Source organism: Cynocephalus volans, chromosome 11 (genome assembly GCF_027409185.1).
Source record: "Cynocephalus volans isolate mCynVol1 chromosome 11, mCynVol1.pri, whole genome shotgun sequence".
Lineage (NCBI taxonomy): Eukaryota > Metazoa > Chordata > Mammalia > Dermoptera > Cynocephalidae > Cynocephalus > Cynocephalus volans.
The window spans coordinates 18430239-18456741 of record NC_084470.1 but is presented as its reverse complement, the minus strand read 5'-3'; the positions used below and the strand labels follow the sequence as shown (position 1 = coordinate 18456741).

The following is a 26503-nucleotide window of genomic DNA, read 5'->3' as shown; positions in this document are numbered from 1 at the left end:
CTGCACTCTGGTTTGCCTGTCTGCCCTCCTGGATGCTATTAAAGCTTTGTTTTGGTGAATAATCAGATGCCCAACTCTGTGGCTTTGTGGAAGATGGGTAAACGCAGTGCTTCTTAAAGTGGCCTCTTCTCCCCACCCCACAAATCTTCTGGTACTACTGTCGTGGGAACCAAACAAAGATAGTAAATTGACGAGAAAACACTTGTGGAAATCTGACCTGAAGTTAGTGAAATAAAACTTCGAAGAATGTCTGCCTAGTGTTTTGTGCTTAAATCTTTTGTGGGGAAGCTTTTGCAAGGAAATTGCATACAAGGCTTTTGTATTAGTTTGTTTCGTTGCTTATAACAAAGTACCTGGAACTGGGACTGGGTGATTTATAAAGAAAACAAAATTTATTGCTTGCAGTTTCTGAGACTGAGAAGTCTCAAGTCCAGGCAGCACATCTGGTGAGAGCTTTCTTTGCTGGTGATCAGTGATGCAAGGAACCACATAGCAGAAAATGGCAGAGCAGAGAGAGAGAACATCTCATGTGCTCTTCTTTTAAAGACATCAGAACAAAGCCCACCACCACCATTAAACCATCAACTTAATCACCTCTTCAAGGCTCCCCCTTTCAATTACCATAATAGGATTTCCCACCTTCTTAATGCTGTCACAGTCAGGACCAAGCCTCCAACACATTAAACTTTGGGAGGACACAATTCAATCCACTGAAGCTTTATATGTTAAGATAAAATGTTCATGAATGGAAATGTTAAGATTGATTAATATATATGCAGTTATATTGATCACATTGGTCCAACCAGTCCTTTTTTGATGTAAGGGACAAGGAGGAAGTGTTTGCTTTTCACATTATGGTCAAATGATTTTTGACATTTTCTGGAATCAAATAGTTTAATCTTATACCTTAAGTCTAGACAATGTTTAGTTAAGTTGGTCTAATTTTAATAAAAAAAAGGTATTGGGGGTTTATTCAAGTGCATGGATTAGTTTTCTCGACAAAGCATGTTTTGGTGAGTAGTCTTACTTTTTAGAAATAGCTATGCATCTTTCTACACCGGTTATTAAGACAACTTTTTCAGGATTTAGGGCTATTGTAGACATAGTTTGTTGTCAGAAGAATTTACATTTGAAGAGCATAAAATTTACTTGATTGCTTTAATAGTAAATATGGGCAGGTAGATTAACCATAAACACATATGCTTGGATGCATGTATGGATTTATGAAGCAAGCAATTGATAAATTCAGTCAAAAAATCACAATACACGATTTCTAAAATATTTCAGTTATAAGATTTTGTCATATTAACACTTGCTGGCTGAAAACAGGTGTGGTTTTTCATTTATTTTTTGGTTTTGGGGGAAGAACAAATGCTTTATAAACAACATTTGATGCACTATGGAATGGAAATGTAAATGATATCCTATATGCATTCTGAGCTTTAATTTTTTGTTTACAAACTAAGCAGTCTTGCATGGCTGTCCAGTCCTTATTCTAGTAAGGAAGAAATGGTACAGCACTGCAGATAAGAATTACGATTATGGAAAATGAAGGCGAAAGTAGCAAAGCTGTGTTGTGATAATTCACTAGTGCTGTTTACATTGGAATAATAAAACTCTAAATTATAAAAAAAAAAAAAAAAAAAGATGGAACTGAGAGGAAAAGCAGACAAATCCATAAGGACAATCATAGATTTCAGCATCCTTCTCTCAATAATGGACAGAACAAGTAGGCAGAAAATCAGTAAGGATGCAGAAGACTTGAATAACACAACCAACTTGACTTCATTGCCACTTCCAGACCCTCCACCCAACAACAGCAGAATACACATTCTTTCCAAATGCACACAAAACACTTACAGAGATCAACTGCTGTATATTCTGAGCCAAAAAAATACATTTTAATAAATTTAAAACTATTCAAATCTGACAAAAAATGCTGTCTGACCACAATAGAATTAAGTTAGAAATCAATACCAAAATGATGTCTGGAAATCTCCAAATATTTGCAAACAAAATAACACAATTCTAAGTAATCTATGAGTCAAAGAAGAGATTTTTTTTAATTACAAAGTATTTTGAATTGAAAGAAAATGAAAATGCAACATAGCAAAATTTGTGAGAGGCAGCTAAGATAATACTCAGAAAAAAATTTATAGCCCTGAACACCAATATTACCCGAGAAAAATGGTGTCACGTCAATGATCTTAGCTTCCACCTTAAGAAAACAGAAAAGGAAGAGCAGGTGGATCCCAAAGTAAGCAGAAGGAAATGATAAAAATTAGAGGGAAAAAAAATCATTGAAACAAACCAGAACAACACAGAAAATAAATGATACCATACACTGATTCTTTGAGAATATCAATAAAATTCATAAGTGTTAACCAGACTGCACAGGAACAGAGAGAAGAAACTCAAATTATCAATATCAGGAACGAGAGAGGGGACATCACTGCAGATACCACTGTATTAAAATTTTGTGTATTGCATCATCAGTGGCCACTGATCCCAGAAGAGTGCTGCCTCTACTTCCCCACACAGCCAGAATGGATGCCCTGGGCCTAGAGAGTCTCCTCAGATGGCTTACTTCTGAATCAGATTGGTGAGTCTGTTTGGCAGACTCCACATCACATCTGCATCTAGTGGCTCGGGAGCCTAGGAAATGAAGGGGCTTTGTTGATTTGATTTTATCAAGAACAAAATATGAAGAGGGTTTTTGAGAGATCTGGGAGTTATGACTGAGTGCTGGATGCTCACTAGCTGAAAGTGACTCTGCTTCCTACCCAGATTCACGCAGTGGGGAATTTCCTGAGCTTAGGAAGGTGGTTCAGCTGCTTGATGTCCAAAAGTGGCAAGTGCCACTAGAGGGAGGCACTTTTATTAGTTCCATTTTACAGATTGTAAACTGAACATCCCAGACATTTGGTAACTTGTGCAAGATCACAGCTTAAAGGACAAACATTTATACAGGGTACTTAAAAAATTTCATGGAAAGATTAATATTATTTCTTAATTCTATTTTTCTATGAACTTTCTGAAGTATCCTCGTATACATCATCTCCTTTAATCCTCACACTTTATAGATATTATCACCCCCATTTTACATAAGAGAAAAATGAGGATTATAGAAACTAATTAAACAACTAAAAATCCTGCAGTGTGTGATCTGCCACACCCATCCTGCCACCTCATCTCAGTGTACCAGAGAGTTTTATTACAATTACTCTCCAGGCCTCTGTGCATGCATGTGTGTGTGTGTGTGTGTGTGTGTGTGTGTGTGTGTGTGTGTGTGTGTGTGTGTGTGTGTGTGTGTGTGTGTGTGTGTGTTTCCTTAATGTCCTACACCAAGTTCAATACTCACTGGATGAATTTGGGTCTCTTCATTCTTACTTCAAACTAACTCAGGTGTTTTCCAGAGCCTGCTGGGGTGCTGAGACCCCTGAGCCCCACTAACTCTAATTATCTAAGAAGTAAAGGGCAATAGGATGGGGGATGAAATGGCCTGGAATCTGCAGCCCAGTCAGTATGCAAATGATTCCAAGGAAATGTAATTGGACATCCCTGGGTCAATCACTTTAGTCTCCTGTGAATGATGCAAATTACCTTTGGTGCAAATGACCCTCCCTGTTTTGTGGTTGGTTTGAAACAGATTTTAGCACTTCATTTTGAAGGGCTGACCCATGTTAGACAGTGATGAAGAGGACACCAAGATTTAACAATTCCACTCCCAAGAATTGACCCAAGAAAACATTAGCACAGATGCACCAGGTGACCTCTACTAGAATGTTTATAGCAGCTCTGTTCATAATAGCCCAAAATAGAATCAATCAAAATTCCTACAGAGGGAGCATGGAAAAATAAATCATGTATTTTCACCCAATGAACTATAATAGAGGCATGAAAATGAATGAGCTACAATTTCATGAATCAACATGGATGAATCTTGTTGAGTCCAAATAGTAAATCCTAGGAAACAATACTCAGTATAGTGCCTTTTAATAAAAGTTCAAAAAAAAGTAAAAAGAAGATAATGTATACATATATTAACTATATATAAAATATGAAAAAAATAACCCAAGGATATGCAAACCATAACAATCAGGATAGTGGTTTTGTGTAGAGAGGCAAAAAGATGGTATAGGAAAGAAGCACACAGTGTAGGAAATGTTCTACATCTTGGGTTGGGTGGTGGGTTCATGGGTATTCATTATGTTATGCATAAATGCATAAATAAATAAGGGCCATGCATGGGCTAATGATAACAGTATGTCATGAACCAGGGACTTTGATTAATTCAATTCTTATCATTCAATGCCTTAAATGAAAGAAAGAAGGAAAGAGATAGAGAGGCAATGGAGCTGGCCTTCCTCCTTTCCAACTGTTGTCTTTCCTTCCTCTGCTTTGCCTTTAATCATTCATTCCACAAACCCTTATTGGCTGTTCTGCTATATACTATGCCCTAGGCTGGGTGCCAGGAGCACTGGGATGAATCAGAAACAGTCCTGCCACAAAGAGTCACTGTCTGGTGCAGGAGTCTGACAATTCTCAAAGAGTTTTGAAGGTGCTATTGCAGAGGTAAGGCAACAAGGTGCTGCAGGGCTCAGTGAAGGGGCCCCTACCCCAGCCTGGGCTACTTGGGAAGACTGTGGAGCATTATGCTTTGAAAAAGTAGCAAGATGAAAATGTAGGTGGGGGAGAAAAGGCTATAAGGTGGAAAGGACAGCTTTCCCTTGAAGTGCTCATATCTTGGAGTGGAGGACAAGAAAACAGGCAACAGCAGCAGTGGGATTGGGGCCATGAGAGGGGGAAGCACAGGCCTGAGGATGCACACAGGAGGGCAGTACGCCAAGCCTGGGGTGCCAGGAAGGCTTCCTGGAGGAGATGAAATGCATACAGGCAGGAGCTGAAGGATGAGTCAGAGTTACCTGGGCAAAGTTAGTTGCAGGGAGAAAGGTCAGCATGTGCAAAGGCCTGTGTCAGGAAGAAACAGCTTGTTGCACTGGAGGAGATCAGAGTGTCCCATGTGGCCTACTCCAGCGCCTAGATGCCGGGAGGTGAAACTAGATGAGTAGGCAAGAGCCAGAGTCCATTGAGAAAACAAGCCTTTATGAAGACAGCCCTGGCAACAGAGTAGAGGTGAAGAGACTGCTGCAACTGCTGGGAAAAGAGATGGTGCCCGAGCTGTAGAGAGCACAGGAGCCAGAGCTGAGTACTTGATGGGCGGCAGGCACCACCCTGTCTGCGGGGCTCAGTCAGGGCTGCTCCTGAAGGGCAGGCAGAGGAGATGCGGGTCTCTGGCCCTGCCTGCACCTCCTCGAAGTAAGCTTCAAGCTCCGAAATTTCTTATAACTGAGGGCTTTTCCTCTATTTCTGTATGACCACAGTTTAGTACTTCTGCAAACAGAGAAGGAATGCAAGTTTTCAATAGCTAAAACCTGGTAAGTAGGGCCGGCCCATGGCTCACTTGGGAGAGTGCGGTGCTGATAATACCAAGGCCATGGGTTCCGATCCTATGTAGGGATGGCCGGTTCTCTCACTGGCTGAGCATGGTGCTGACAACACCAAGCCAAGGGTTAAGATCTGCTTACTGGTCATCTTTTTAAAAAAAAAAAAAAACTTGGTAAGTAGATTGTAAAGCAAGCCCTGTGGGGTTCACATCTTTGCGTTATAAAAAGGGGTCTGGACCCCTGACTCCAGCATCCCCTACTAGATCTTCTGCCCCAGGCATAACTTCGCTTTGGCCCAAAGATTCCAAGAGTGCTGCAGATCTTGGTCTTCTGCTGAGAAGTAGAAGAAAAAAGATTTAGTGGGCACCTACTATGTAACAAGTTACAGTACATAATCTTACTCTGAGGAAATTCTTCTGTTTTCATTTTACAAATGATAAAGCTAAGACCCAAAAAGTCTGAATTGAGATTTAAGCCCAGGTCTGCCTGACTACACCCATGAAATAACGTGCACTCTTTGGACTGAGACTGTGGCTAGTTCTTTGAGAGTTTATTTTTAGAATCACTCTTGTACAGTTAAGAACGTCCTGTATTAGTTATCTATTCATGCATAACAAATTACTCCAACATTTAGCAGCTTAAAACAGCAAACATTTATTATCTTATAGTTTCCATGGGTCAGGAATCTGGGCATAGCCTAGTTGGGTGCCTCTGATTCAAGGTCTCTCATGAAGTTGTAGTCAAGGTGTCAGACAGCACTACAGTCTGTTATGAAGGCTCAGCTGGAGGGATCTTCTTCCAAGCTCACACACATGGTTGTTGGCAGGCCTCAGTGCCTCACCACATGGGCCTCTCCTCACACCTGCCTAAGGACATGGCAGCTGGCTTCCCTCAGGGAGGCAATACCAAAAGACAGCAAGAGAGAGAGTGCATACCCAAAACAGAAGCCACAGTCTTCATATCCTAATGTTGGAAGGGACATCCCATCACTTCTATTGTATTCTATTTGTAAGAAGCCAGTCAGTAAGTCCAGCCCACACTTAAGGGAGAGGGTTACGCAAGGGTGTGAATACCAGGAACAGGGATCACTGGGGACCATCCTAGAGCCTGCCAACCTCTATCTAAAGAGTTTAATAGCCAGCTCATCCTGGCTCTCTCAAAATGGTAAGTAGTTGGGCCGACCCCGTGGCTCACTCGGGAGAGTGCTGCGCTGGGAGCGCAGCAGCGCTCTGGCCGCGGGTTCGGATCCTATATAAGGATGGTCGGTTTGCTCACTGGCTGAGCGTGGTGCGGGCGACCCGAGCCAAGCGTTGCGATCCCCTTACCGGTCACAAAAAAAAAAAAAAAAAATGGTAAGTAGTTTAACCAGGTGCTGGGGGATTTGGGGACCTACAGGGATGTTTGGAGATCCTGTTATGTCCACTTCCCTTGTGCCCAAAAGCATAGTGGGTCTTCCCTTGTGCCCAAAAGCATAGTGGGTGAACCTATGTGGAGCTCCGAAGAAAAGGGGGACGTTAACTTCTTAAATTGTGGCCACTGCTCCCTCCCCACCTTGTCCTTGAAGCTGCTGTGATGTTTCCCAGCAAGGAGGGGAAGCAATGGGTGCCCCCCACCCCCATTAGCCAGACTGGGTTGGGTCTAGGTAGAGAAACAATAGAGAAGCCATCAGCTTAAAAATCTTCTTTAAGTTCCCCTTTGCTTTTGACCTTCGTTCTTCAAATTTTCTTTTCTTGTCCCCCAACCATGTCCATGACCCCCCAAAAGCTTGCAGAATAGGTGCTCCAGGAGCTTGCAGATAGGGAGTAGGAAGCAGATGCCAGGAAAGACAGTAAGTGTGAATGCGGGCACTTAGGCCAGTTCAGATCACATTTATTCAGCATCTATTCCATGCTGGCACAGGGCATCCAGAGATGTGTAAGACACAGATACTTGCCGTCCAGAGGTTCACAGTTTCAGGAAGGGAACAGAAAATGCAGACAGACAATGATGAAGCAGTAGAATGAGTACAATAAACACTTGGTCAGTACAACTTTTTTGCCCATCACAGTTGTCCTGGTTCATAAGGCATCATCTTTTGCTTGGACTGGTACAGTAACTTCCAAGCTGGTTTACTTCATCCATCCATCTACTCTTGCTGAGAGATCTTTCTGGAATGCAAATCTGACAAGGCCACTACCCTGGCAAAAGGTCTTCTCAACTGATCTTGGGGAAAGGCCAAGCTGTCTGGATGGTCCCCAGGACCCTAGGTACTGTCTATTCCTCCAGCTTCCTCTTACCGGCTTCTGCTCACTCTCCAGACACACCACAGGCTCTATGCTGTGGCTGGTACCTACCCCGGTGACCATCCTGTCCCCTGCCTCCAGGAGCTAATTCATGTAGCCACCTCCACTAGGAAACATTCCCAGATCGCCCTTCTCAGTCTGGGAAATTAGCCCAGAGCCTCCTTCAAAACATTTCCCTCACAGGGTTCGATCATCTTTAGGTGTCTTCTGTGTCCCTGATGAAACGGGCGCTCTGCATCTAGACTCCTCACCAGGTGCCTGAGAGGGATGGGGTCAGTCCACTGTGGCATGGCCCTGAAGTCAACTCTGCGATGACAGACGAGAGTACCCAGACCAGGAACTTTCAGCTTCCCCAGGGAAACGCGGATACCAGGAGCACCTTCCCGGCCTCTGCTCCGGCCACGCCCTCGTCCCTGTCTCTCAGCGGCGGCTCGCGACGAAGCGACCCTCGGCCGGCGCCTCCGTGAAGCAGGTGCGGCATGCGATCGGACTTTAAAAGGCGAGTTGGAGCCTGTTCTAGAAAACAAAGTGTGGACATGTGTGTGTCTGAGGAAGGGGATATGAAACCTTCCTCTTCCCTCCGGCTGCTATTTCCCACGTGCGTTGAGTAAAGGCACCAAAGCTGCCCGGTGGCTGTGGGCGTCTCCTCCCGCTCAGGGCCCCCGCCCTGGTGCTGCAGGCGCGCTTGAATGAATGGGGGCGGACCCGCGCGCATGAATGAGTGCGTGAGGGAGGGAGGGTGCGGGCCAGCCGGCGGGTGAGTGAATGACGACCGCGCCGCCGCCTCGGCACAGGGTTCCACTTCTCTGTCCCGCCAGCTGGTGGCCTCGGGAAGGTGGCGGCGCCGGCAGCGGCCCGAGCTGGGACGGCCGGCCGGGCGCGGGCTGGTGGGGGAAGGGGCGTTCCCGGCGGCCGCGCCTTCCGCGGCTATTGGATTAGTGGCCTTCAGGGATGAGCTCAGCCGGATCGGCTTTCAGCTGCAGCCTCCGGGCGGCCGGGAAGGCGGGGAGCGGGAGGCGGCGGAGGAGGAGGAGGAGGAGGAGGAGGAGGAGGGGGAGACGGCGGCTGCTGCAGCATCCAGTGCTGGTGGCGGCGGCGGCCGGCAAGCCCCGCGTACAAAGGCGCCCAGCGCCTGGGGAGGTCGATGAGCGCCCCGCAGCCCGGGCCCGGGCCCCAGCTGCAGCGCCCGCTGCGTGCGCCCGGGGCGCGGGGGGTCGGCGGCCAAGGCGCGGCCCGTGCGCCCTGAGCGCGGGGCTCGTGGCCCTCCGGGTCAGGCGCCAGGCTTCGGAGCGGCTAGAACGCGGGCCTCGGCGCGCCCCCGGGGTCGGCGCAGTGAGGCGCTTCCCCACTCTGGGCCCGACCCCCGGCGCCCTGTCGCCGCGCCCGAGCGCCAACTTCGCCAACAACGCTCCCAACTCCAGGCCACGCTGCGGGGCACCCGCCGCGAAGACGCGCCTCTGGCCCTGGGGAGGGAGCCGGCATCTGCAGGGTCGCTCGGGCGCCCCTGAGTGGGCGGCGGCGGCAGCAGACGCCTCTCCCGGGAGTCCCGGACCTGCCCGCGCTGGAAATTCCTCCGGGGCAGGCGCTCGCCCTGTCTTTTATGGTGAGTACTCGCCTGCTCCTGGGGAGCGGCGCGCGGGGGCCGGGAGCCGAGCTGCGGCCGCGCGGACTCCCGTGAGGCCCGCACTCGTCCCAGCCGGCGCTCCCGGCGTGGGTCCTGTCCCGGCCCGGGACTTCCTCTCTGCGGACGGTGGCGGTCCTAGCTGGGTGGTTTGCGTGCAGCCCCCGGGGCGTTGGAGGCCGGCGCCTGGAACCTGGGTTCGAAGCCCGTCGCTTCTCTGCGTAGTGGAGACAGCACACAAAACTGCTTCCCGAGTCACCTCGCCGGGGTTTATGTCCAAGATCCGTCACTCGCTGGCTGGGTGACCTTGGGGAAGGCGCCCAGCCTCGGTTTCCTCGTCCGTAGGATGGGAATGATAATGGTACCTTCTTTTAGGGACATTGGGAGATCTGTGGGATGGTGCTTGTACGCAGACCTGTGCCCGGCACAGAGGAGTCACTCAGTCGTATATCAGCTAGTATTAGTATTATTAGCTTTGTGAGCTCCGGCGTGTCATCCAACTTTCCTGAGCAGCATCTGCAGCTCCCTCGTCTGCGTAACGAGGACAATAATTCCTGGGGGATCCGTTGGTCGGGGACATCCAGAGCGGTGGAGTAAAGCGCCTGGCACGCAGCAGGCACCCGTGAAGTGGCGGCTCTGTTGCCGATTACTCCCGCCGCTGGCGCAGGGAGGCTGGTCGCCTGGCCCGAGAGCTGCTCGCGGCCAGTTCCGGCCTTGCTTGGAAGCAAACTTGGCGATGCTCAGAAAGGGCGGGGGTCGGGGACTTCGGGAGTCCTGAGCTTGGGGCGCTGGGAAGGAGGGCTGGACGCGCCGCGGGCTCAGAGCCGAGGGGGACGCCAAGCCCCCGACCTCTGACTGGCGGGAGAAGCCGGGGGTGTGGCTGCTGTCGCCGCTCCACGGCCGAGCGCGGGCTGCTGCGGACTGGAAGGGAGAGGAGGCACCTTTGTGCTGCTGTCGTAAGGAGGTGGTGAGCTCTCAGCTCTGGAGTCAGGCTCGGGTTCGAATTCTGCTTCCGCAAACAGTCTGCAGTGTGACCTGGGGCAAGTTCTTTAATCTTTTCCAGCTCAAATTCCTTTTCTGCGCCCCACCCACCTCCTTCTCTTAGGAATATGAGCCCCCTGTCCTTCTGCCCACCTAATTTCCCCCGCAACTTGATGAACCAAAATCTGGAAGACGTGAATTGTTATGCCCCAGCCTCAGGGAAACACTTCTGAAAGAATCTGGGGTCTGCCCACTCTGCCCCTTGGGAAGAAGAGATCAGAGCACGAGATCTCGAGTTTGTAGAGAAACAAAGTGTCAAAGGCATGATATAAACATGCTTTAGACAAGGGCGTATTCTTCTGAGAGGCATACCCTCTGATTTAACGGAAGTTTAAAAAATGGTAGTAAAAAGAACTTAAGCCACCTTTGGCAAACGACTAACAAAATCCAATTTGCTGGGCCATTTTGCTCAAATCTCTCTCCAGTTTGTATTTCTTTTTTATTTTAAAGACTGGTAAATCCAATGATACAAAAATAAAATCTGCAGAGAGAAGAAATCACCATAAACAGTTAAAAGATATATGACAAACTGGGGAAAGAACTGCCACTCCTATCACAATGGGCTCATCTCTCTAACTGTGTAAGATTCAAGTCAACCAGCAAAAGACAGAAAATGGACAAAGACTATAGACAATTCACACACAAAAGGAAACAGAAATGCCGCTAAACCATATGACAAGATGCCCTACCTCATTCAATGAGAAAAATGCAAGTTAAAACTACAATAAGATTCAGTTGTTCATGTATCAGATTAGCAAATAGTAATAACCATTTATCAGAAGCTTCTTTTAAAAATGTAAATAGATCAAATTCCTCCCTAGCTTCAAAACTCCTCAAGGCTGCCAAGGAGTAAAATGCAGACCCGCAGGTCCTCCAGATTTGCCCGCTGCCCTCCCACCCCTTTCCCACCATTGTCCTCTGCATCAACCCAAGCTCCCTGCCCTTCTTGGTTTTGCTCCAACATTCCAAAGGATTACTCACTTGCTGTTCCCCCTGCCTAGAATACTTGTCCCCCTGGCTTTTTGTAGAACTGGAACTTTCTCATCATTTATGCAGGCCTGTCCTTGGTTCCTGTATACCTGTCCTGAAAAGTGGCCAAGGCCTGGGCCAGTGGCAGATTTCCTTGCCCTTTGGGGGAAAGACCCAGTACAACTTACCATACAGGAGTTATGTATTAGTCCTTCTTGTGTTGCTATAACAGAAATACCAGAGACTGGGTTATTTATAAAGAAAAACAAAATTTATTGCTTACAGTTTCTGAGGCTGAGAAATCTGGTGGTGGCGACAGTGACCCAGGGGTCTCACATTGCAAGATGGTGGAAGCAGAGAGACCAAGAGAGAGAGCTTCTTATTCATTCTCTTTTTAAAGCCCTCAGAACCACGCCCCTGAACACCACTTTTAATACATTCCCTGACACATGATCCTACAATCTAATCACCTCTTCAAGGCTCCACCTTTCAATCACCATAATAGGATTTCCCACCCTCTTAACAGTCACAGTAGGGACCAAGTTTCTAATACGTAAAACTTGGGAGGCAATTTAAGCTTCACTAGTTTTGTGGGGACATAATTCAATCCACTACAAGTTACTTAATTTTCCTTGAGCTGCCTGGCCTGTTGCCACACATCCAGGCTCTTGAAAGGTCTCTTCTCTGTTGGTACAGAAACAAAGGGTCTCAGGCAGCCCCCCAGCTAGAACAGGCAGCTCGACGTGGAAAAGCAGAGGAGTAGTGGGACCTAGACTGAGGTCACCAGAAGTCTCTGTCTCGTAGTCATTTTTTAAAATATAACACTTAATGTGAATATGACCATACATGGTTGGCAAAAAAAGATCAACAATAAAAAATAAAAAACCAGCCATACATTTTTAATGAAACATGGTCCCCACATAAGCCAACTGGTTTACTGCTGCTCAGTTCGAGAAACAGGGATCTGTGCTGAGGCTGTAGGAAACACAGCTGTCTGTGCAGCACTGTTTTAGAAAGAGAACGTTGTACCCCAAATCATTTATCATGAACTTTTGTGGACTTTCAGAAGAACTTTCCAGGGCAGTATTGATTGCATGTGATTTTTGCTTCACACATTAAATTTAAAACGTAATCCTCATTTAAAATATATACTTTAATTATGGAAAAATGTTTCTTGTTAAAAATGCAAACCGGGGGGCTGGGCCGTGGCTCACTTGGGAGAGCATGGTACTGACAACACCAAGTCAAGGGTTAAATCCCCTTACCAGTCATCTTTAAAAAAAAAAAAAAAAAACCGCAAACCATACAGGAGGTGTAGAGTGGATATTCCTTCCTCACTCTGAGAGCACTTCCTAGTGCAGCCAGAGGTAGCAGGGACAGGGCTGTGTGCTAGTACAGGAGAGAGGCTGGCTGGGTGCTGACTGCGTGTGGTGCAGGAGATGTTGGCGAGAATTGACAGCTAGGACAAGGACACAGTAGGATAGAGAGAAGAGGACACAGTGGGATGGAGGGTTGCCACAGAGGGGTGCTGGGCCCTGCTTGGGGGGCAGGGGAGTGAGGGAGTGTCAGGCAGGCCAGGGAAGGTGGGGAGGCTCCCAGGACTCCTAGGTGTGAACAGGATGACTTGAGAGTCTGGCCTGACTGGTCTGAGGTGGGCTGTGATGAGAGACTGGGTGTGGGAGAAATAAGCAAGAGCAGGTCTCCACAGGCCCCTTGGGTGCCAATCTAAGGGGGGGCAGCTTCTCTGGGCTGGATGAGCAGGTGGGTGGGCAATTTGGTCAGATTTACCCAGTGGCAGCATGGAGGGCGGGCTGAAGGGCAAAACTGGAGTCAGGGAGACCCATTACGAGACCGTTGCAGTAATCCAGGCAAGGTCTGAACTAAGGGAGAGCTGAAGGCATTGATGCAGGAGAGTGAGACAGGGGATCAATAGCAGAAACGGACGTGCAGGGGGAACCTGGTATGCGGACGAGGGAAGAGGCTGGGCTCAGCCTAGGACATGCAGATTCTGAGGTGCCAGCGGACCACAATGTCCCACAGGTCTGAGAGGGTGGGCTTGCCATGGTGGGAGGCTCATAACAGAAAAGAGACCAGTGGCTTTGCAAGGTCGTTTGAAGGAACCCCCGGTCCGGGGTGGTCAGAGGTGCTGAGGAAAGATGGCGGGGCTGGGGATCAGGCTTGGGAGTATCTGCAGAGGGCTGGAGATGCGAGTCTTAAGAGAAGATGCATGGAGAGAGAGACAGGGGCAAAAACTGAAGATGGGAACTTGGAGGTGCCCTATATGGGGCAGGCAGGGTTGACCCTGGAGCTGGGAGGAGGCAGGGAAACTGCTAGGGTGAGCTCTACACTTCCATGTTGCAGGGATGTGGGGAGGGAGAGGCTGGAGTGGTCCCAAAGCCACCCACCTGGCTTTTAAGGCTGTGAAATGTCATTACGGTGTACCAGACAGAGCTCATGCTTCTCCAGAAATGAGTGGGGCCCGGCCCAGTTACCCAGGCCACAGAGACGTCCCACCTATTTGCCACATTCTATGAGACATGCAAGTCACACAAATTCCTGGGGCTGGGGTGGCTCCCTCCCACATCCTGCTCTCTCTCTCTCTCTCTCTCTCTCTCTCTCTCTCTCTCTCTCTCTCTCCCTCTCTCTCCCTCCCTCTCCCTTTTTACCCCTTTCCTCTCATCCTTTTTCCTTTCCTCCTTGTTATCTCAAAAATGCTCCCAGAGATATCTCAGGCTTAACTGAGGGACCTTCAGAACGCCCAGTGCATCCCTATTATGTCAGCCCGAGGCATGAGTAGCTTTGCTTTCCTTTCAGGCATCCTGTTTTCACCAGTTACACCAAGTAGGGAAAATTCATCTTGGGAGATAAATGAGGGGTGGGACATGCAGATCGTTTTCTTCGTAGAAGTTGTCCCCAGAGGTTCCCGTTAAGTGCCACCCTCCCCCCCCCATCTTCATGCTTTGTCCCTGCCTGAGCCAGGCCTCAGGGAGACCAGCTGTCCTGCCGAACAACCCACACGTGTGTGGGGCAGCCCTCTGGGCAGAGGAGCAGCTGCAGTGACCACGCCTGCCAGGACTGCACGTGGTCTCCTTGGCTCAGAGGTGTATCTCTTTCAAATGACCTTGCAGAGCATGGGGCCCCTGTCACTGCCCAGCAAACCTCCTTCATCCCATCCCCTTCTCTCTTTGCTGGCTGATAGCTGAGCCTCCACCTTGGTGGCTCAGTCACACGTGGGAGGATCCCATGGAAACTCCAGGAGGAGTGCTAGGGAAGCCTCATTGATTTATGCTCCAGGAAGACAGGCGTGAGACGTTTCCACGTGGAACTGGACAGATGGCTCTCTTTGTGAGCTCTTGGGGAAGAGAAGATTTGCCCAGCCGGTTGTAGCTTGAGCTCCGCGTGTGTATGTGCAGAGGGGAAAAGCTAATGGACGTTTGTGGATGAAACCTTAGGGGTTCTTTAGTTCATTCACTACCGATGGGTTCATTCTGAATGAACATCTTTTAATAAAACAGCCTCTCTATTTAATATGTACTAAGAGAACCTTAAAAACATGCCGTTCAAAGCAAGGCCAGGCAGGTATCATTGGTACCATTGTACAGAGATGAGAATTGAGGAATAGAGACGTTTAAGGAACTGTCAGAGCTCACGGCGCTGCCTTCCCAGTTCACTCCCGGGTGCAAGTTCTCTCTAAGGCAGCAGGTTGCTTTTATTCATTTGTTCATACTTGTGCCTTCCACAGATATTCACCCACCACTTTCTTTAAACCAGGCCCGTGGGGACTCTGATGAGGGAGACCCAGCCCCAGCTCTGGAGTTGTTCCCAGTCTGGTTGGAGGCGGACAGCTAAGGAGACATCATGGCCCTGTGATAAGTGCAGTGTGGAAGCAAGTGCAGCAGCTCTGAGAGCACAGGGTCGGGGGCTTCCAGAGGTGTTGATACCCCTTGACACCTCTTGCACTGTGGAATTACACAATTACACAGATGTGTGTACGTGGCGGGGGAGGGGCAGGGAGAGGGAAGGGACGATGTAGCAGCACGTCAGGGAACTGCTGAAAGGCTGGGCGGATGGAGTGAAGGGGTTCCCTGAGGGAGATGGGCTGGCTGAGTGTGTGGGATATTCTGGGAGGGGGTTAGGGCTAGGAGTGAACTTTATCCTGAAAGTCATGGAGAACTTGGGGAGGATTTTAAGCGGGGAGCATGATTAGGTCAGCTTTGCATTTTTTTCAAGCGCTGTATAGTATATGTTTGAAAGTAATAAGCAGTCTGTTAACAGAATTCCAGTAGTATCAAACTGTGTTTCTTTTTACAGTCTTCGTCATTATTCAGACCTGTCACCAGGTCTGACCCCTTCGGTGTGGGCTTTCTCTAGAGGGAAGTGATTGGGTTTTATACTTTACTGAAGTCTCAGATCCCCAGAGGGCATCATTACTGCTAGTTAAATGAAGGAATGAAACCTGCTCCCACCCCCTACCCCAGGAGTCCAAAGCCAGAGGCCACACTGAGGGGATTTCTTTCAGACCCTTGGCCTGTTGATCCCAGCCAGACAGGCCTCCAAGACTGATTTCGGGTCCTGGGCCCCTGAAGACTGTGCATCGTATTTTGCAAACCACTGAAGTTCCTTAAACGGTGCAACATCGCCACTTCATGTCTCCTCATTTCTCTGTTGGGTGGTAACACCCTCCAGGGTCCTGGAAAGACAATCAGCAATTTGAGTTTTTGTTTTCTTGCTCAGCCATGATTGAAGCCCTAAGTGACTTCTTCCAGATAATGTCATCGTGTCCCCATCCAGGCATGGTGAAAGAAATTAAGTTTGGTTTGAGGGGTGTGGTGAAGGCACCCTTCGGCATTGTTCACTGTGCTGGCTGCTTCCTGGGTTCAGGACGATGTTGTTCCTATTGAGAAGTTAGATTCTGCTGTCTGTCCCATGTGCCTGGCCCAGTGCCATGTGCTGCAGTGGAGACAAGAAGAAGAGAAATGTAACAAGCTCCCACTCCCTCTGGCTGGAGAGAGAGGGCAGGGTCTGAGCCTGACATGGCCACTGTTGTGTCCCTAGCTCCCAGCTGCACAGTGCCTGGCACATGGTAGGTGTTTACTAGTGATTGTTGAATGAATAAATGAGGGCTGGAAGCAGGGAAGGTGCAAAGCAGTATCTAACAAAGGGGCAGACTGAATACATCCTAGAGTCAGCCGCTTAGAGGTAGTGACTGTGTTAGTGGCAGAAATAGGCCCTGTGTTCCCATCTCCTGACCCAGCCCTGGTCCTTTCCCTGCTCCATCCTCTAAAAAGAGCAGAGAGGGAGCCCTCCCTGAAGCCCAGCACATCCTCTCCACAGCCCATATGTGTGCTTTGCCCTGTGTTCAAAGCACTGTGCTTGTGTCTGTGCATTGGGGGGTGGGGAGAAGGTGGGGACACAAGTGTTTCCTGTCCTCAGAGGAACAGAACATTCTCAAGGTAGAAAATAGCAGATCAGCAGGGCCAGAAAGCCATCCCTCCTACCTGGCTCAGGGTGGACAGAGGTGCGGGGCAAAAGCCTGGAGGCCTGATGCATTAGGGCAGGCTTCTTGGAGGAGGCGGAGCTCACCCTCATGAATTAAGTACCTCCCAAAGGCTCCACCTCCAAATATCATCACATTGGGGATGAAGGCTTCAACATGTGAAATTTGGGGGGACACAAGCATTCAGCCTGCAGCAGGATGCATTCAAGTAGTGAAATGGCAATGCTGGAGGACATACATAAAGGCACACTCACCATTTGCTGGATGCCTCCTGGGTGCCCTGTGTTGTGCTAGACTTTACAGATGTCTGCCCTGTTCCTTGCAAAGACAGGCAAGGTTAGCACATAGTTAGCAGCACTTTTCTGATGAGTCTCAGAGTGGTCAAGTCCTTGCCCAGGGCCCAGCAGACAGGCAGGGACTCAAGCCCAGGTACTGCTGCTAGTTTTGTTTAGTGGCTCGCCATTAGTGGGCATGAGCACTCCGCTCTGGGCCCTGTACTGGGGGAGCAGCAAAGTCTGTTTATATGCCCACTTGGTCACACCCTTAATGTGAGCATCCTTTAGCATCCCTGCCTGCCACTGATAAGGACAGAGACTTGGAGACCACAGTCAGGAGGGAGAGTACCATGCCCTCAGTGACCCAGCAGAGGCCACAGCCAAGAACTAGGAAGAGGTCTCCTCTGGGGCTGCTGCTTGGCAGTTGTTCTCAAACACGTTAAATGTGTCTCTTCAACAACAACAGAAGCTCCAAAGTTGACATGGTGGTGTACAAGGATAAAGCAGCTTCCCTTAGAAATTCCCCATGTCACACAGAGCTGGTTATAGTCAGCCCCAAGAAGAAGGCATTATTCTATACAGTGTGGAGGAAGATGTGAGAGAACAGGCTTGTCCTGTAGTGGCCCTGGGGTTGGTTCCAGTCCTGCCACTTACAAGCTGTGTGACCCCAGGGCAAGTTATGCAACTTCTCTGAGCCTGTTCCCTCTTTTGAATAAAGGAACACATGATGTCCGCCTCTTAGTGCCTCAGAAGCGGCTGGTATGTTGCCTGGCACAGAGTAAGTGCTGATACTTGAAGTTAGTGGAGGAAGCAGAGGGGACTTTGAGTTCAGGTTACCCAGTTTGGGATCAGCCCTGCCATCTTATAGCCATGTGACTTTGGTCATGCTTCCCCTCAGAGCCTCAGTTTGCTGCTCTGTTAGAATGGGAGCAGAGGTATCTTTGAGTGAATTACAAAACTAGCAGATTCCAATCCCCACTCACCTCCTGGTTAGATGCACTTGGGCAGTCTGTACAAACTTATAGAGGCAGCCTTGAATGCATGATGGTTGCATGATTGAATCCCTACCACACGCCCATCACCTCTGACATGTCATCTTGCTTATTTCTCATAACTTGGTTGAGGCTCAAGGTCTGGGTGAAGATCAGTGTGAAGTTCTAGGGTGAGCAGAGAAAAGCAAGTTCTAAAACTGTCCAGTTTTCTTAGAGAAACAGCTGGCTCTCCGTTCCATTTGGTCCCTTTGGATTAAATACCTCACCCCCTCCTCCTCCTCCAGCCTTCTCCTTTCACAGTAATGGCGCGTACAATACATATCGTTCTGCACCTGGTTTGTTGGACTTCATCTATCTGTTGGATCTTCCATATCGATACCTTCTTTTCTTCGGCTGCATAGCATTCCCTTACAGCATACCATTATTTATTTAGCTTACCTTATGTACATAGGTAGTTTTGTGCATTTGAGAACATGAGGGGTCTTCAAAACGTTCATGAAAAAAATTTGTATTATCTTTTAATTCAATTTTTTTGAAGTACCCGCCCACATACATAAGTACAGAAGTGGAATTGCTAGGTCAAAGGGTATGTGCATATCACTTTAGCAACACATGAGCCTCTCTGCTTTTCCACATCTTCTCCAAGAAGGTGCTCCCCAACTTTTTGATCTTCGCTCATCTGATAGACAAAAATGGCACTTTGTTGTAATTGTAATTTTTTTCTTTTTCATTATGCATTTCATAGAGCATCTTTTCAAAGGAGCAATTGGTCTTTCTTGTTTTATGAACTGTTTCTTGATATCTTTTCACATTTGGTATTTGGGTTGGTCTTTTTATACGCATTTGTAGGAGTTTGTCATTTGATGGTAATTTGTGTCCCCAATTTTTCTCCATTGCTAAAATAAGAGACAAATTTCACTTCTTTTACTAATGTTTTTTGCTATGTCATTTAGTTATTTCCCATTTTCGCCTTTTTATTTTACATATTTGTGCCTTCTCTCCTGCACACTTTTTAAGTGATTAGATTAAATGGTTTATATGTTATATGTGCTTCTTAAATTTAGTCATTAAAGTTATGCATTTTAAGTATATTTAATAGTATTAAAAGTGTTAATTATTTAATTTTAGGCAAAGTAACCCAAATAAAGGCCTACGATGCTGATTTTTAAAAAGAAAATTCACTGATCTTTTATAGACAAAAAAGAATAGAATGAAATACATTCATCCAAATGCTAAAAATGTTTATATTTGGTTAATGAGATAGGGGGTGAGTTTTAGTTTCTGGACTTTTTTTGTATTTCCTAAAATCTAGAAATTGACTTAGGTTTTTTAATTAATAATACTTATTTTTTAGAACAGTTTTAGACGTACAGAAAAACTAAACCAATAGTACAGAGAGATCCTGTATACTCACCTCATATACCCACACTCAGTTTTCCCCATTATTAACATCTTACATTAGTATGGTACATTTATCACAACTAGTAAACCGATGTTAACACATTATTATTAACTGAAGTTCATACATTATTCAGATTTCCTTAGTTTTTACCTAATATCCTTTTTCTGTTCCAGGATCCCATCCAGGATACCACATTACATTTCGTTGTTATGTCTCCTTAGGCTCCTCTTGGTTATGGTGGTTTCGCAGATTTTCCTTTTTTTTTTTTTTAAAAAAGATGACTGGTAAGGGGATCTTAACCCTTGACTTGGTGTTGTCAGCACCACACTCTCCCACGTGAGCTAACCGGCCATCCTTATATAGGGATCCAACCCCCTGGCCTTGGTGTTATCAGCACCACACTCTCCCACGTGAGCCACGGGCTGGCCCAGATTTTCCTTGTTTTTGGTGACAGTTTTGAGGAGTACTGGTCAGGTATGTTGTTGGATGCTCCCCAATTCGCATTTGTCTGTTTTTTTCATAATTAGTCTGGGGTTATGGATTCGGTGGAGGAAGACGACAGAGGTAAAGTGCCATTTCATTATACTATATAGAGGGCACATGTTATCAACACAATAGATTAATATAATAGATAATGTAATATAATAGATTAAATGAGTGGATTAAATGGTTTACATGTTTTGTTAGTTTTATTTTGTTTTTGTGGTATTTTTTTCTCAAAGAACCAACTCTTGGGTTTTTGGTTAGTTACATTATTTTTCCATTTTATTATGCCTAATTCACATATTTTATTCTTTAAATTTTATTAATATAAGTACACTAGCCACGATTTCCTCCAAGCGTGGCTTTAGAGGCAGCCCACAGGTTCTGATATATGGAATAATTTTTGTTATGGTTATTTTCTAGATATTCTGCAATTTCTATATTGATTTCTTTTTTTGATCTGAGTTGTTTAAAGAGAGTTTTTAAAAAATGTCCAAGCAGAAAAGTGGTGGATTGATAGGTACAAAACTATGCTATCTACCCTAAGTGAGTCCCTTAGTAGTAGTACGTGTATTGAAACAACACACTGTATAAATACGTACAAGTAAATGTTAAAATAGTTTGAATAAAAAAAGCTAAAAAAAAATGTCCAAGTGACCAAGTGATAGGGTTTTGTGATCCATAATTTTGTGACTAATTTCTAGTTTTTCTTCTGTGTTATCCAATTCTGTATTATTCTTGCTTTATTGGTGAAGTTTTATTTGCAGCCTATTATATGAGGTATTTTTTTGATGGTTCCATGAACACTTGAAAAAAACATGCATTTTTTGTATTCAAGGTATAGAATTTGATATATACAGCAATTAGATGTGTCTTATTAATTATGTAATTTTGTTTTTTCTGTGTCTTTATTTAATTTGGTTCATTGGTCTGTCATGAGATAGAAGATGGGAATTAAAATTACCTGCCTCTAATGTGTGTCTGTCTAAGATCCCTCCTATTCTAGCTTTTGCTCTGAATTTTGATGCTGTTATTTGGTGTGTTAGATCTTCAATCGTGGATAATATTCTTTATTATTATATTCTTCTTTGTCTCATTTAAAACCTTTTGCCCAGAAATTAACTTTACTTGCCTAATATGAAGCTAACAGTGCCTGCTTAGTGTGAGTTTACACTTACCTAGTATGTGTTTCTTTATTTTCAAAATTGTTGAATCACTTAGTGTTGGGGATGTCTCTTACATGTAGCATACAGTTGAGATTTTGTCTTGTCCCTCAATCTGAGAATATTTTTGTTTCAGTAGTTTACTATAGCCATTCATTGACATGGTTAATATTTTGGTCTTATTTTTACTATCATATTTTATATCTTTATGTCTTTTTGCTTCTATTGCTTCTTAAAACAAAATCTTTCAGTAAATCATCTGTTTTACTTTGTGTTGTATTCCTTCTGACAATTTGGAAGTTTGTATTTTATTTTCAGTTCTGGAGGTTACCTTTATTTATAACTATGTAAAATGGATTTAATCTTTCGTTTAGACTGTACTAATTGTCTCCTTTCTGAATTACGTGATCACAAAATTACTTTACAGATTTGATCACAATTCTCATCTGCTTCATGACAGCTTTTTTCTGGTGAATTTTCTTGGTTTGCCATGTTTCATCTTGTTTGTTTACTCCTTTATTTCTCCTATAGCATCTTTGACTATATCCTGTGCTGATTCCTCTTTGAAAGAGGTGAACTTTCTTGGGTCAGCATTTTGTAGGCAGTACATGTAAAGGAGGTGCCAGGAAGTACTTTAAGAGGGCATTGTTGCTTCCTGGTTCACAGGAACTTTGCTCACGGGATTGTGGTAGTGATTTTTTTTAGTCTTTGCTTTTACTCAGTCAGCAGATTTCTGTAGTTGTAGGATTCTCCCAGTTCAGAGCCCTCTTCCCACTCTGCCTCACCAACACACTGCTTCCTGTAAAGATGGCGGATCTGTGGTTTCCTCTGCTAGCCCTGCTGTCCTCTTTTCCCAGGGTGTCAGAGGTGGCTCCCACTGCCAGACCACATACCCTGTTCCCATCTTTCCCAATTAGGAATCATTGGTTTCTTCCTTCAGGGAGTGCCAGCCACTGGCTAGCTCTGCCAGCTTTATCTGAGATCTGCAGCCACAGGTGTCCTCTGTAGGTGTTTTCTCACACCATTTTTGATCTTCACTGCTTTTGGCAGCCCTTTACTGTTTTTGGCAGCCTTTCCTTATGTAAATCATGGTCCAGGTTACAAATATGTTCTAGTTTTGCTGAGGAGGGAGTTTGCATTTCTGTTTCTCTTTCTCCTTGAATTTGGGTGCTTTCAGATATGAAAAGGAGTTACTTTATCTGCTATCTTAAAACTATCTAGTGTGCAGATTTTTATGGGTTCTGGTATTCCCTCAGATCAAACATCAGACAGAGCTCTCTGAATAGGGTCAACATCAGCTGAAACCGGGGTCTGACAATAATAGAAAGGAAAGAAAATGGGAAAAGAGAAAAAAGTGGTAGGGTTAACACAGGAAAAAATGCTCAACCTCACTCACCATCCGGGAAATGCAAATCAAGACCACTTTGAGATACCGTCTCACTCCAGTTAGGATGGCTAACATCCGAAAGACTGAGAATGGTAAGTGCTGGAGAGGTTGCGGAGAAAAAGGAACTGTCATACACTGTTGGTTGGACTGCAAAATGGTGAAGCCTTTATGGAAAATGGTATGGAGGTTCCTCAAACAATTGCAGATAGATCTACCATATGACCCAGCTATTCCACTGCTGGGAATATACCCAGAGGAATGGAAATCATCATGCTGAAGTGATACCTGTACTCCAGTGTTTATTGCAGCTCTATTTACAATAGCCAAGAGCTGGAACCAGCCCAAATGTCCATCATCAGATAAGTGGATAAGGAAACTGTGGTAGGTATATCTACATGATGGAATACGACTCTGCTATAAAAAAGAATGAAGTACTACCATTCGCAACAACATGGATGGACTTAGAGAAAATTATATTAAGTGAAACAAGTCAGGCACAGAAAGAGAAATACCACATGTTCTCACTTATTTGTGGGAGCTAAAAATAAATAAATAAATAAGCACACAAACGAATAAAAGGGCGGGGGGAAGAAGACAGAATAACCACAAAAATTCCTTGAATTGTTTACATCAAGTGAACAGATATGATGTGGGGGGTGGGGGGGCAAGGAACTGATAAAGGTTCATGAAAATCAACTACAATGTACATTGAGAAGTGAAATAAAAAAAATAAAAAAGAAATAAAAAGAAACCCACAGTATACTTGTCTGTGCTGTGCGGCAGCAGGGCTTTTCCCTCTCCCACCTGGACTTTGGTTAGGGGTGTGCCACTGTTTGGGTGGGAGGTTGAAGCTAAGCAGGGCAGGGCAGGACAGGGCAGGGCGTGAGAAACACTGGTCTGTTGCCTCACATGTCTCAGGGGAAGTTCCGAGCCCAGCTTCTCTCAGGCCAGGGAGGCGAGAACACATGCCTCTGCTCTGGACAGGCTGCAGGCTCAGCTCTCCATCTCTCCCCACACCTAGGGCCCATTCAAGCATCCCAGGCACCCTGGGTTCTGGCTGGTCATCTAGTGACGGTGGCCAATTCGTCCTTCATAAAAACTAGGATCTTGCCTCAGGAAAGGCTGTCTGGGGTAAATGTAGCAGTGTTTATATGCCCAAAGAAAGAACTGGCCCATCCAAAGGCAAAGGCTCTATGTGGGATACCCAGAGAACAGAGCCAGAGAGGAACACCTGCCTGCAGAGTCCCAGGCCTGGCCCTTTATACTATTGTCTCTCATATTCCCATACCACCAGAGGAAGGTGTTTTGTCCCCATTTTACAGATGAGGAAACTGGATTCTCATAGAGGCTAGGAGACCTTCCTGTGGACACACAGTTAAGAGATGGGGAGAGGGATTTGAATGCATCTCGGTCTGGCTCCAGAGCCTGGACACCAGCTCCCTTATCCTTCCTACTCACCTTCATTTACCTTCCCATGGAGACCCTACTCCATCCCCCTTGCCTGGTCCATGTCCCAGTTGAACTTGCTGGGCCCTCACTTGGTGTCTTGCTTCTCAAGCTTGTCTGCATTTTAGGATGTTACTTAAACTCCCCAGGGCCTCTAGGGTTGGGAACCAATAGGCCACATTCTACACATCAGCAGCCCTCATGTCTTGGGCAGTCCCCACAGCTTGGCACAAGGCTTGTCCCCTGGGATCAAAGGCACCTGGGTTCTCATCCAGGCTGTATGATCTTGGGCAAGTCACAACTTTTCTGGATTCAGTCTTTATTTCTAAAATAAGATGACCTATGATTGTCCTAGTGCAGAACACATACTCTGAAGACAGATGGCCTTTGAATCTTGGCTTAATCACTTCTTACCTTTGGGACTTTGGCTAATTACTTATCCTCTCTCTGTAAAATGGGAATAATAATGTACGTGTCCTATGGGTGGGGTGGGTCTTAAGGATTAAATAAGCGAATACATGTAAATCATTTCAAATAGTGTCTGGCATATGATGAGTGCTAGATTAGTGCCAGATATTATTTGAGTTATTATTATTATGCATGCAAAGGGCTCAGCCAAGGCACCGGCATAAATGAAGGGATCGGTAACCTGCTATTGCTGCAGCTGCTGCTGCTGCTATAACCCATGCCTTTTGCTTTTTTGCAGGAGCTTGGGCCCCCGCCCCTGCCTGGTAGAGGCTGTGGAGGTCCGCGGTCCGGAAGCCCCGTTCCCATCCCCGTGGCCCATCCCTGGCTGCGGGGAGTGGGGGCTCCCACAAGGTAGCGGTGGCCTGCAGCCTCCTCCCCGCAGTGAACCATGGGCCAGAAGCTCTCGGGGAGCCTCAAGTCGGTGGAGGTGCGAGAGCCAGCTCTGCGGCCGGCCAAGCGGGAGCTGCTGGGTGCAGAGCCGGGGCGGCCGGCGCGGCTGGACCAGCTGCTGGACATGCCGGCGGCGGGGCTGGCTGTGCAGCTGCGGCACGCGTGGAACCCCGAGGACCGCTCGCTCAATGTCTTCGTCAAGGATGACGACCGGCTCACCTTCCACCGACACCCGGTGGCCCAGAGCACGGACGGCATCCGCGGCAAGGTGGGCCACGCCCGCGGCCTGCACGCCTGGCAGATCACCTGGCCGGCTCGCCAGCGGGGCACCCACGCCGTAGTGGGGGTGGCCACGGCCCGGGCTCCCCTGCACTCCGTGGGCTACACAGCGCTGGTGGGCAGTGACGCCGAGTCCTGGGGCTGGGACCTGGGCCGCAGCCGCCTCTACCACGATGGCAAGAACCGGCCGGGCGTGGCCTACCCGGCCTTCCTGGGGCCGGACGAGGCCTTCGCGCTGCTCGACTCGCTGCTCGTGGTGCTGGACATGGACGAGGGCACCCTCAGCTTCGTCGTGGACGGCCAGTACCTGGGCGTGGCCTTCCAGGGCCTCAAGGGAAAGAAGCTGTACCCGGTGGTGAGTGCTGTGTGGGGCCACTGCGAAGTCACCATGCGCTACATCAATGGCCTTGACCGTAAGTGTGCTGGCCAGGAGGACAGGGGTTTCAAAGGCTGCCTGTCCTTGGGAATGTTGGGGAGAAATCTGTTCTGTTTAACTGGTTAACTCTAGGAGCGAATGAGTATGTCCTGAGGGCAAGTTTAGTCAACAGGATGCCCTGTGGAAACTGTCTGGAGCCCTCTTAGACGGGGTGACCAGGTGAACCCCCAGGGTGAGAAAACCTAGAGCAACAGCAAATGCTCTTCATTTCATGGAACTGGAAAACCGATCACTGGACCAGAAGGGTGGCCTTGGTGTACCAAGGCTCTGGAATCTGATGTGCCTTATGTCCAACTTACTTCCCCAATGCTTAGTGGGTTTTTTTTGTCCTTGATGAGTCACTAACTCCTTAAGGCTCACTTTACTCATCTGTAAAATGGGACAGTATAAGGTCCCTTTCACAGCTGCTGTGAGATTTTGTGTGGTGGCACCAATAATATGATAGCTGGGATTAAAGGCCTGACATTGACACCCAGTGGGAGCTGCCAGAGCCAATAATCAGGCTGCTAAAGTAGGGTAGGCTTCCTTTTGGCTGCTGATTTACACATGCGTATTATCAGTTGCTTGGTTTTCAGGTGCAAAACTCAGGTGCTAACAATGTGGCAGCCAGCGGCTCCCCATATTAGGATCAGGAGCAATCTTGGTGTGATGTGCAGGGAGGTTGGGTAGGGAAGAGCAATTGTGTTTGGAGTATTTTGAGCTCATGGGTCCCTTAGGTGGTTGGAGAAGCTTGGTGGGATGGAAAGTTGGAGTGTTCCATCCTCCTCCCACTGGCAGTGATGGGTCAGGCTGGCCGAATCTGGGATACTGAATCTAGGAGGCAGGAGAGCCAAGATGTCATGTGATGCAAGCCTGTGGCATCTCCCATTCGGTAATAGGGTTAGCTTGTTGGCTATGGCAATAGGCTTTTCTCCAGATAGGAGTA

General features: G+C 47.1%; 1 protein-coding gene across 2 annotated transcripts in view; it reads left to right on the top strand.

The window, feature by feature from the left end:
* The first annotated feature begins 8835 nt into the window (after positions 1-8835).
* SPSB4 (splA/ryanodine receptor domain and SOCS box containing 4) overlaps positions 8836-26503 on the top strand; it is a 76472-nt gene continuing 58804 nt past the window's right edge. Inside the window, exons 1-2 of one of the 2 annotated variants that reach the window (XM_063114875.1) lie at positions 8836-9332; positions 24712-25555. In XM_063114875.1, coding sequence (XP_062970945.1) covers positions 24862-25555 — 694 coding nt within the window. In that variant the 5' untranslated portion in view covers positions 8836-9332; positions 24712-24861. The remainder of the gene's footprint in view (positions 9333-24711; positions 25556-26503) is intronic. The other variant, XM_063114876.1, reaches the window with a different exon arrangement.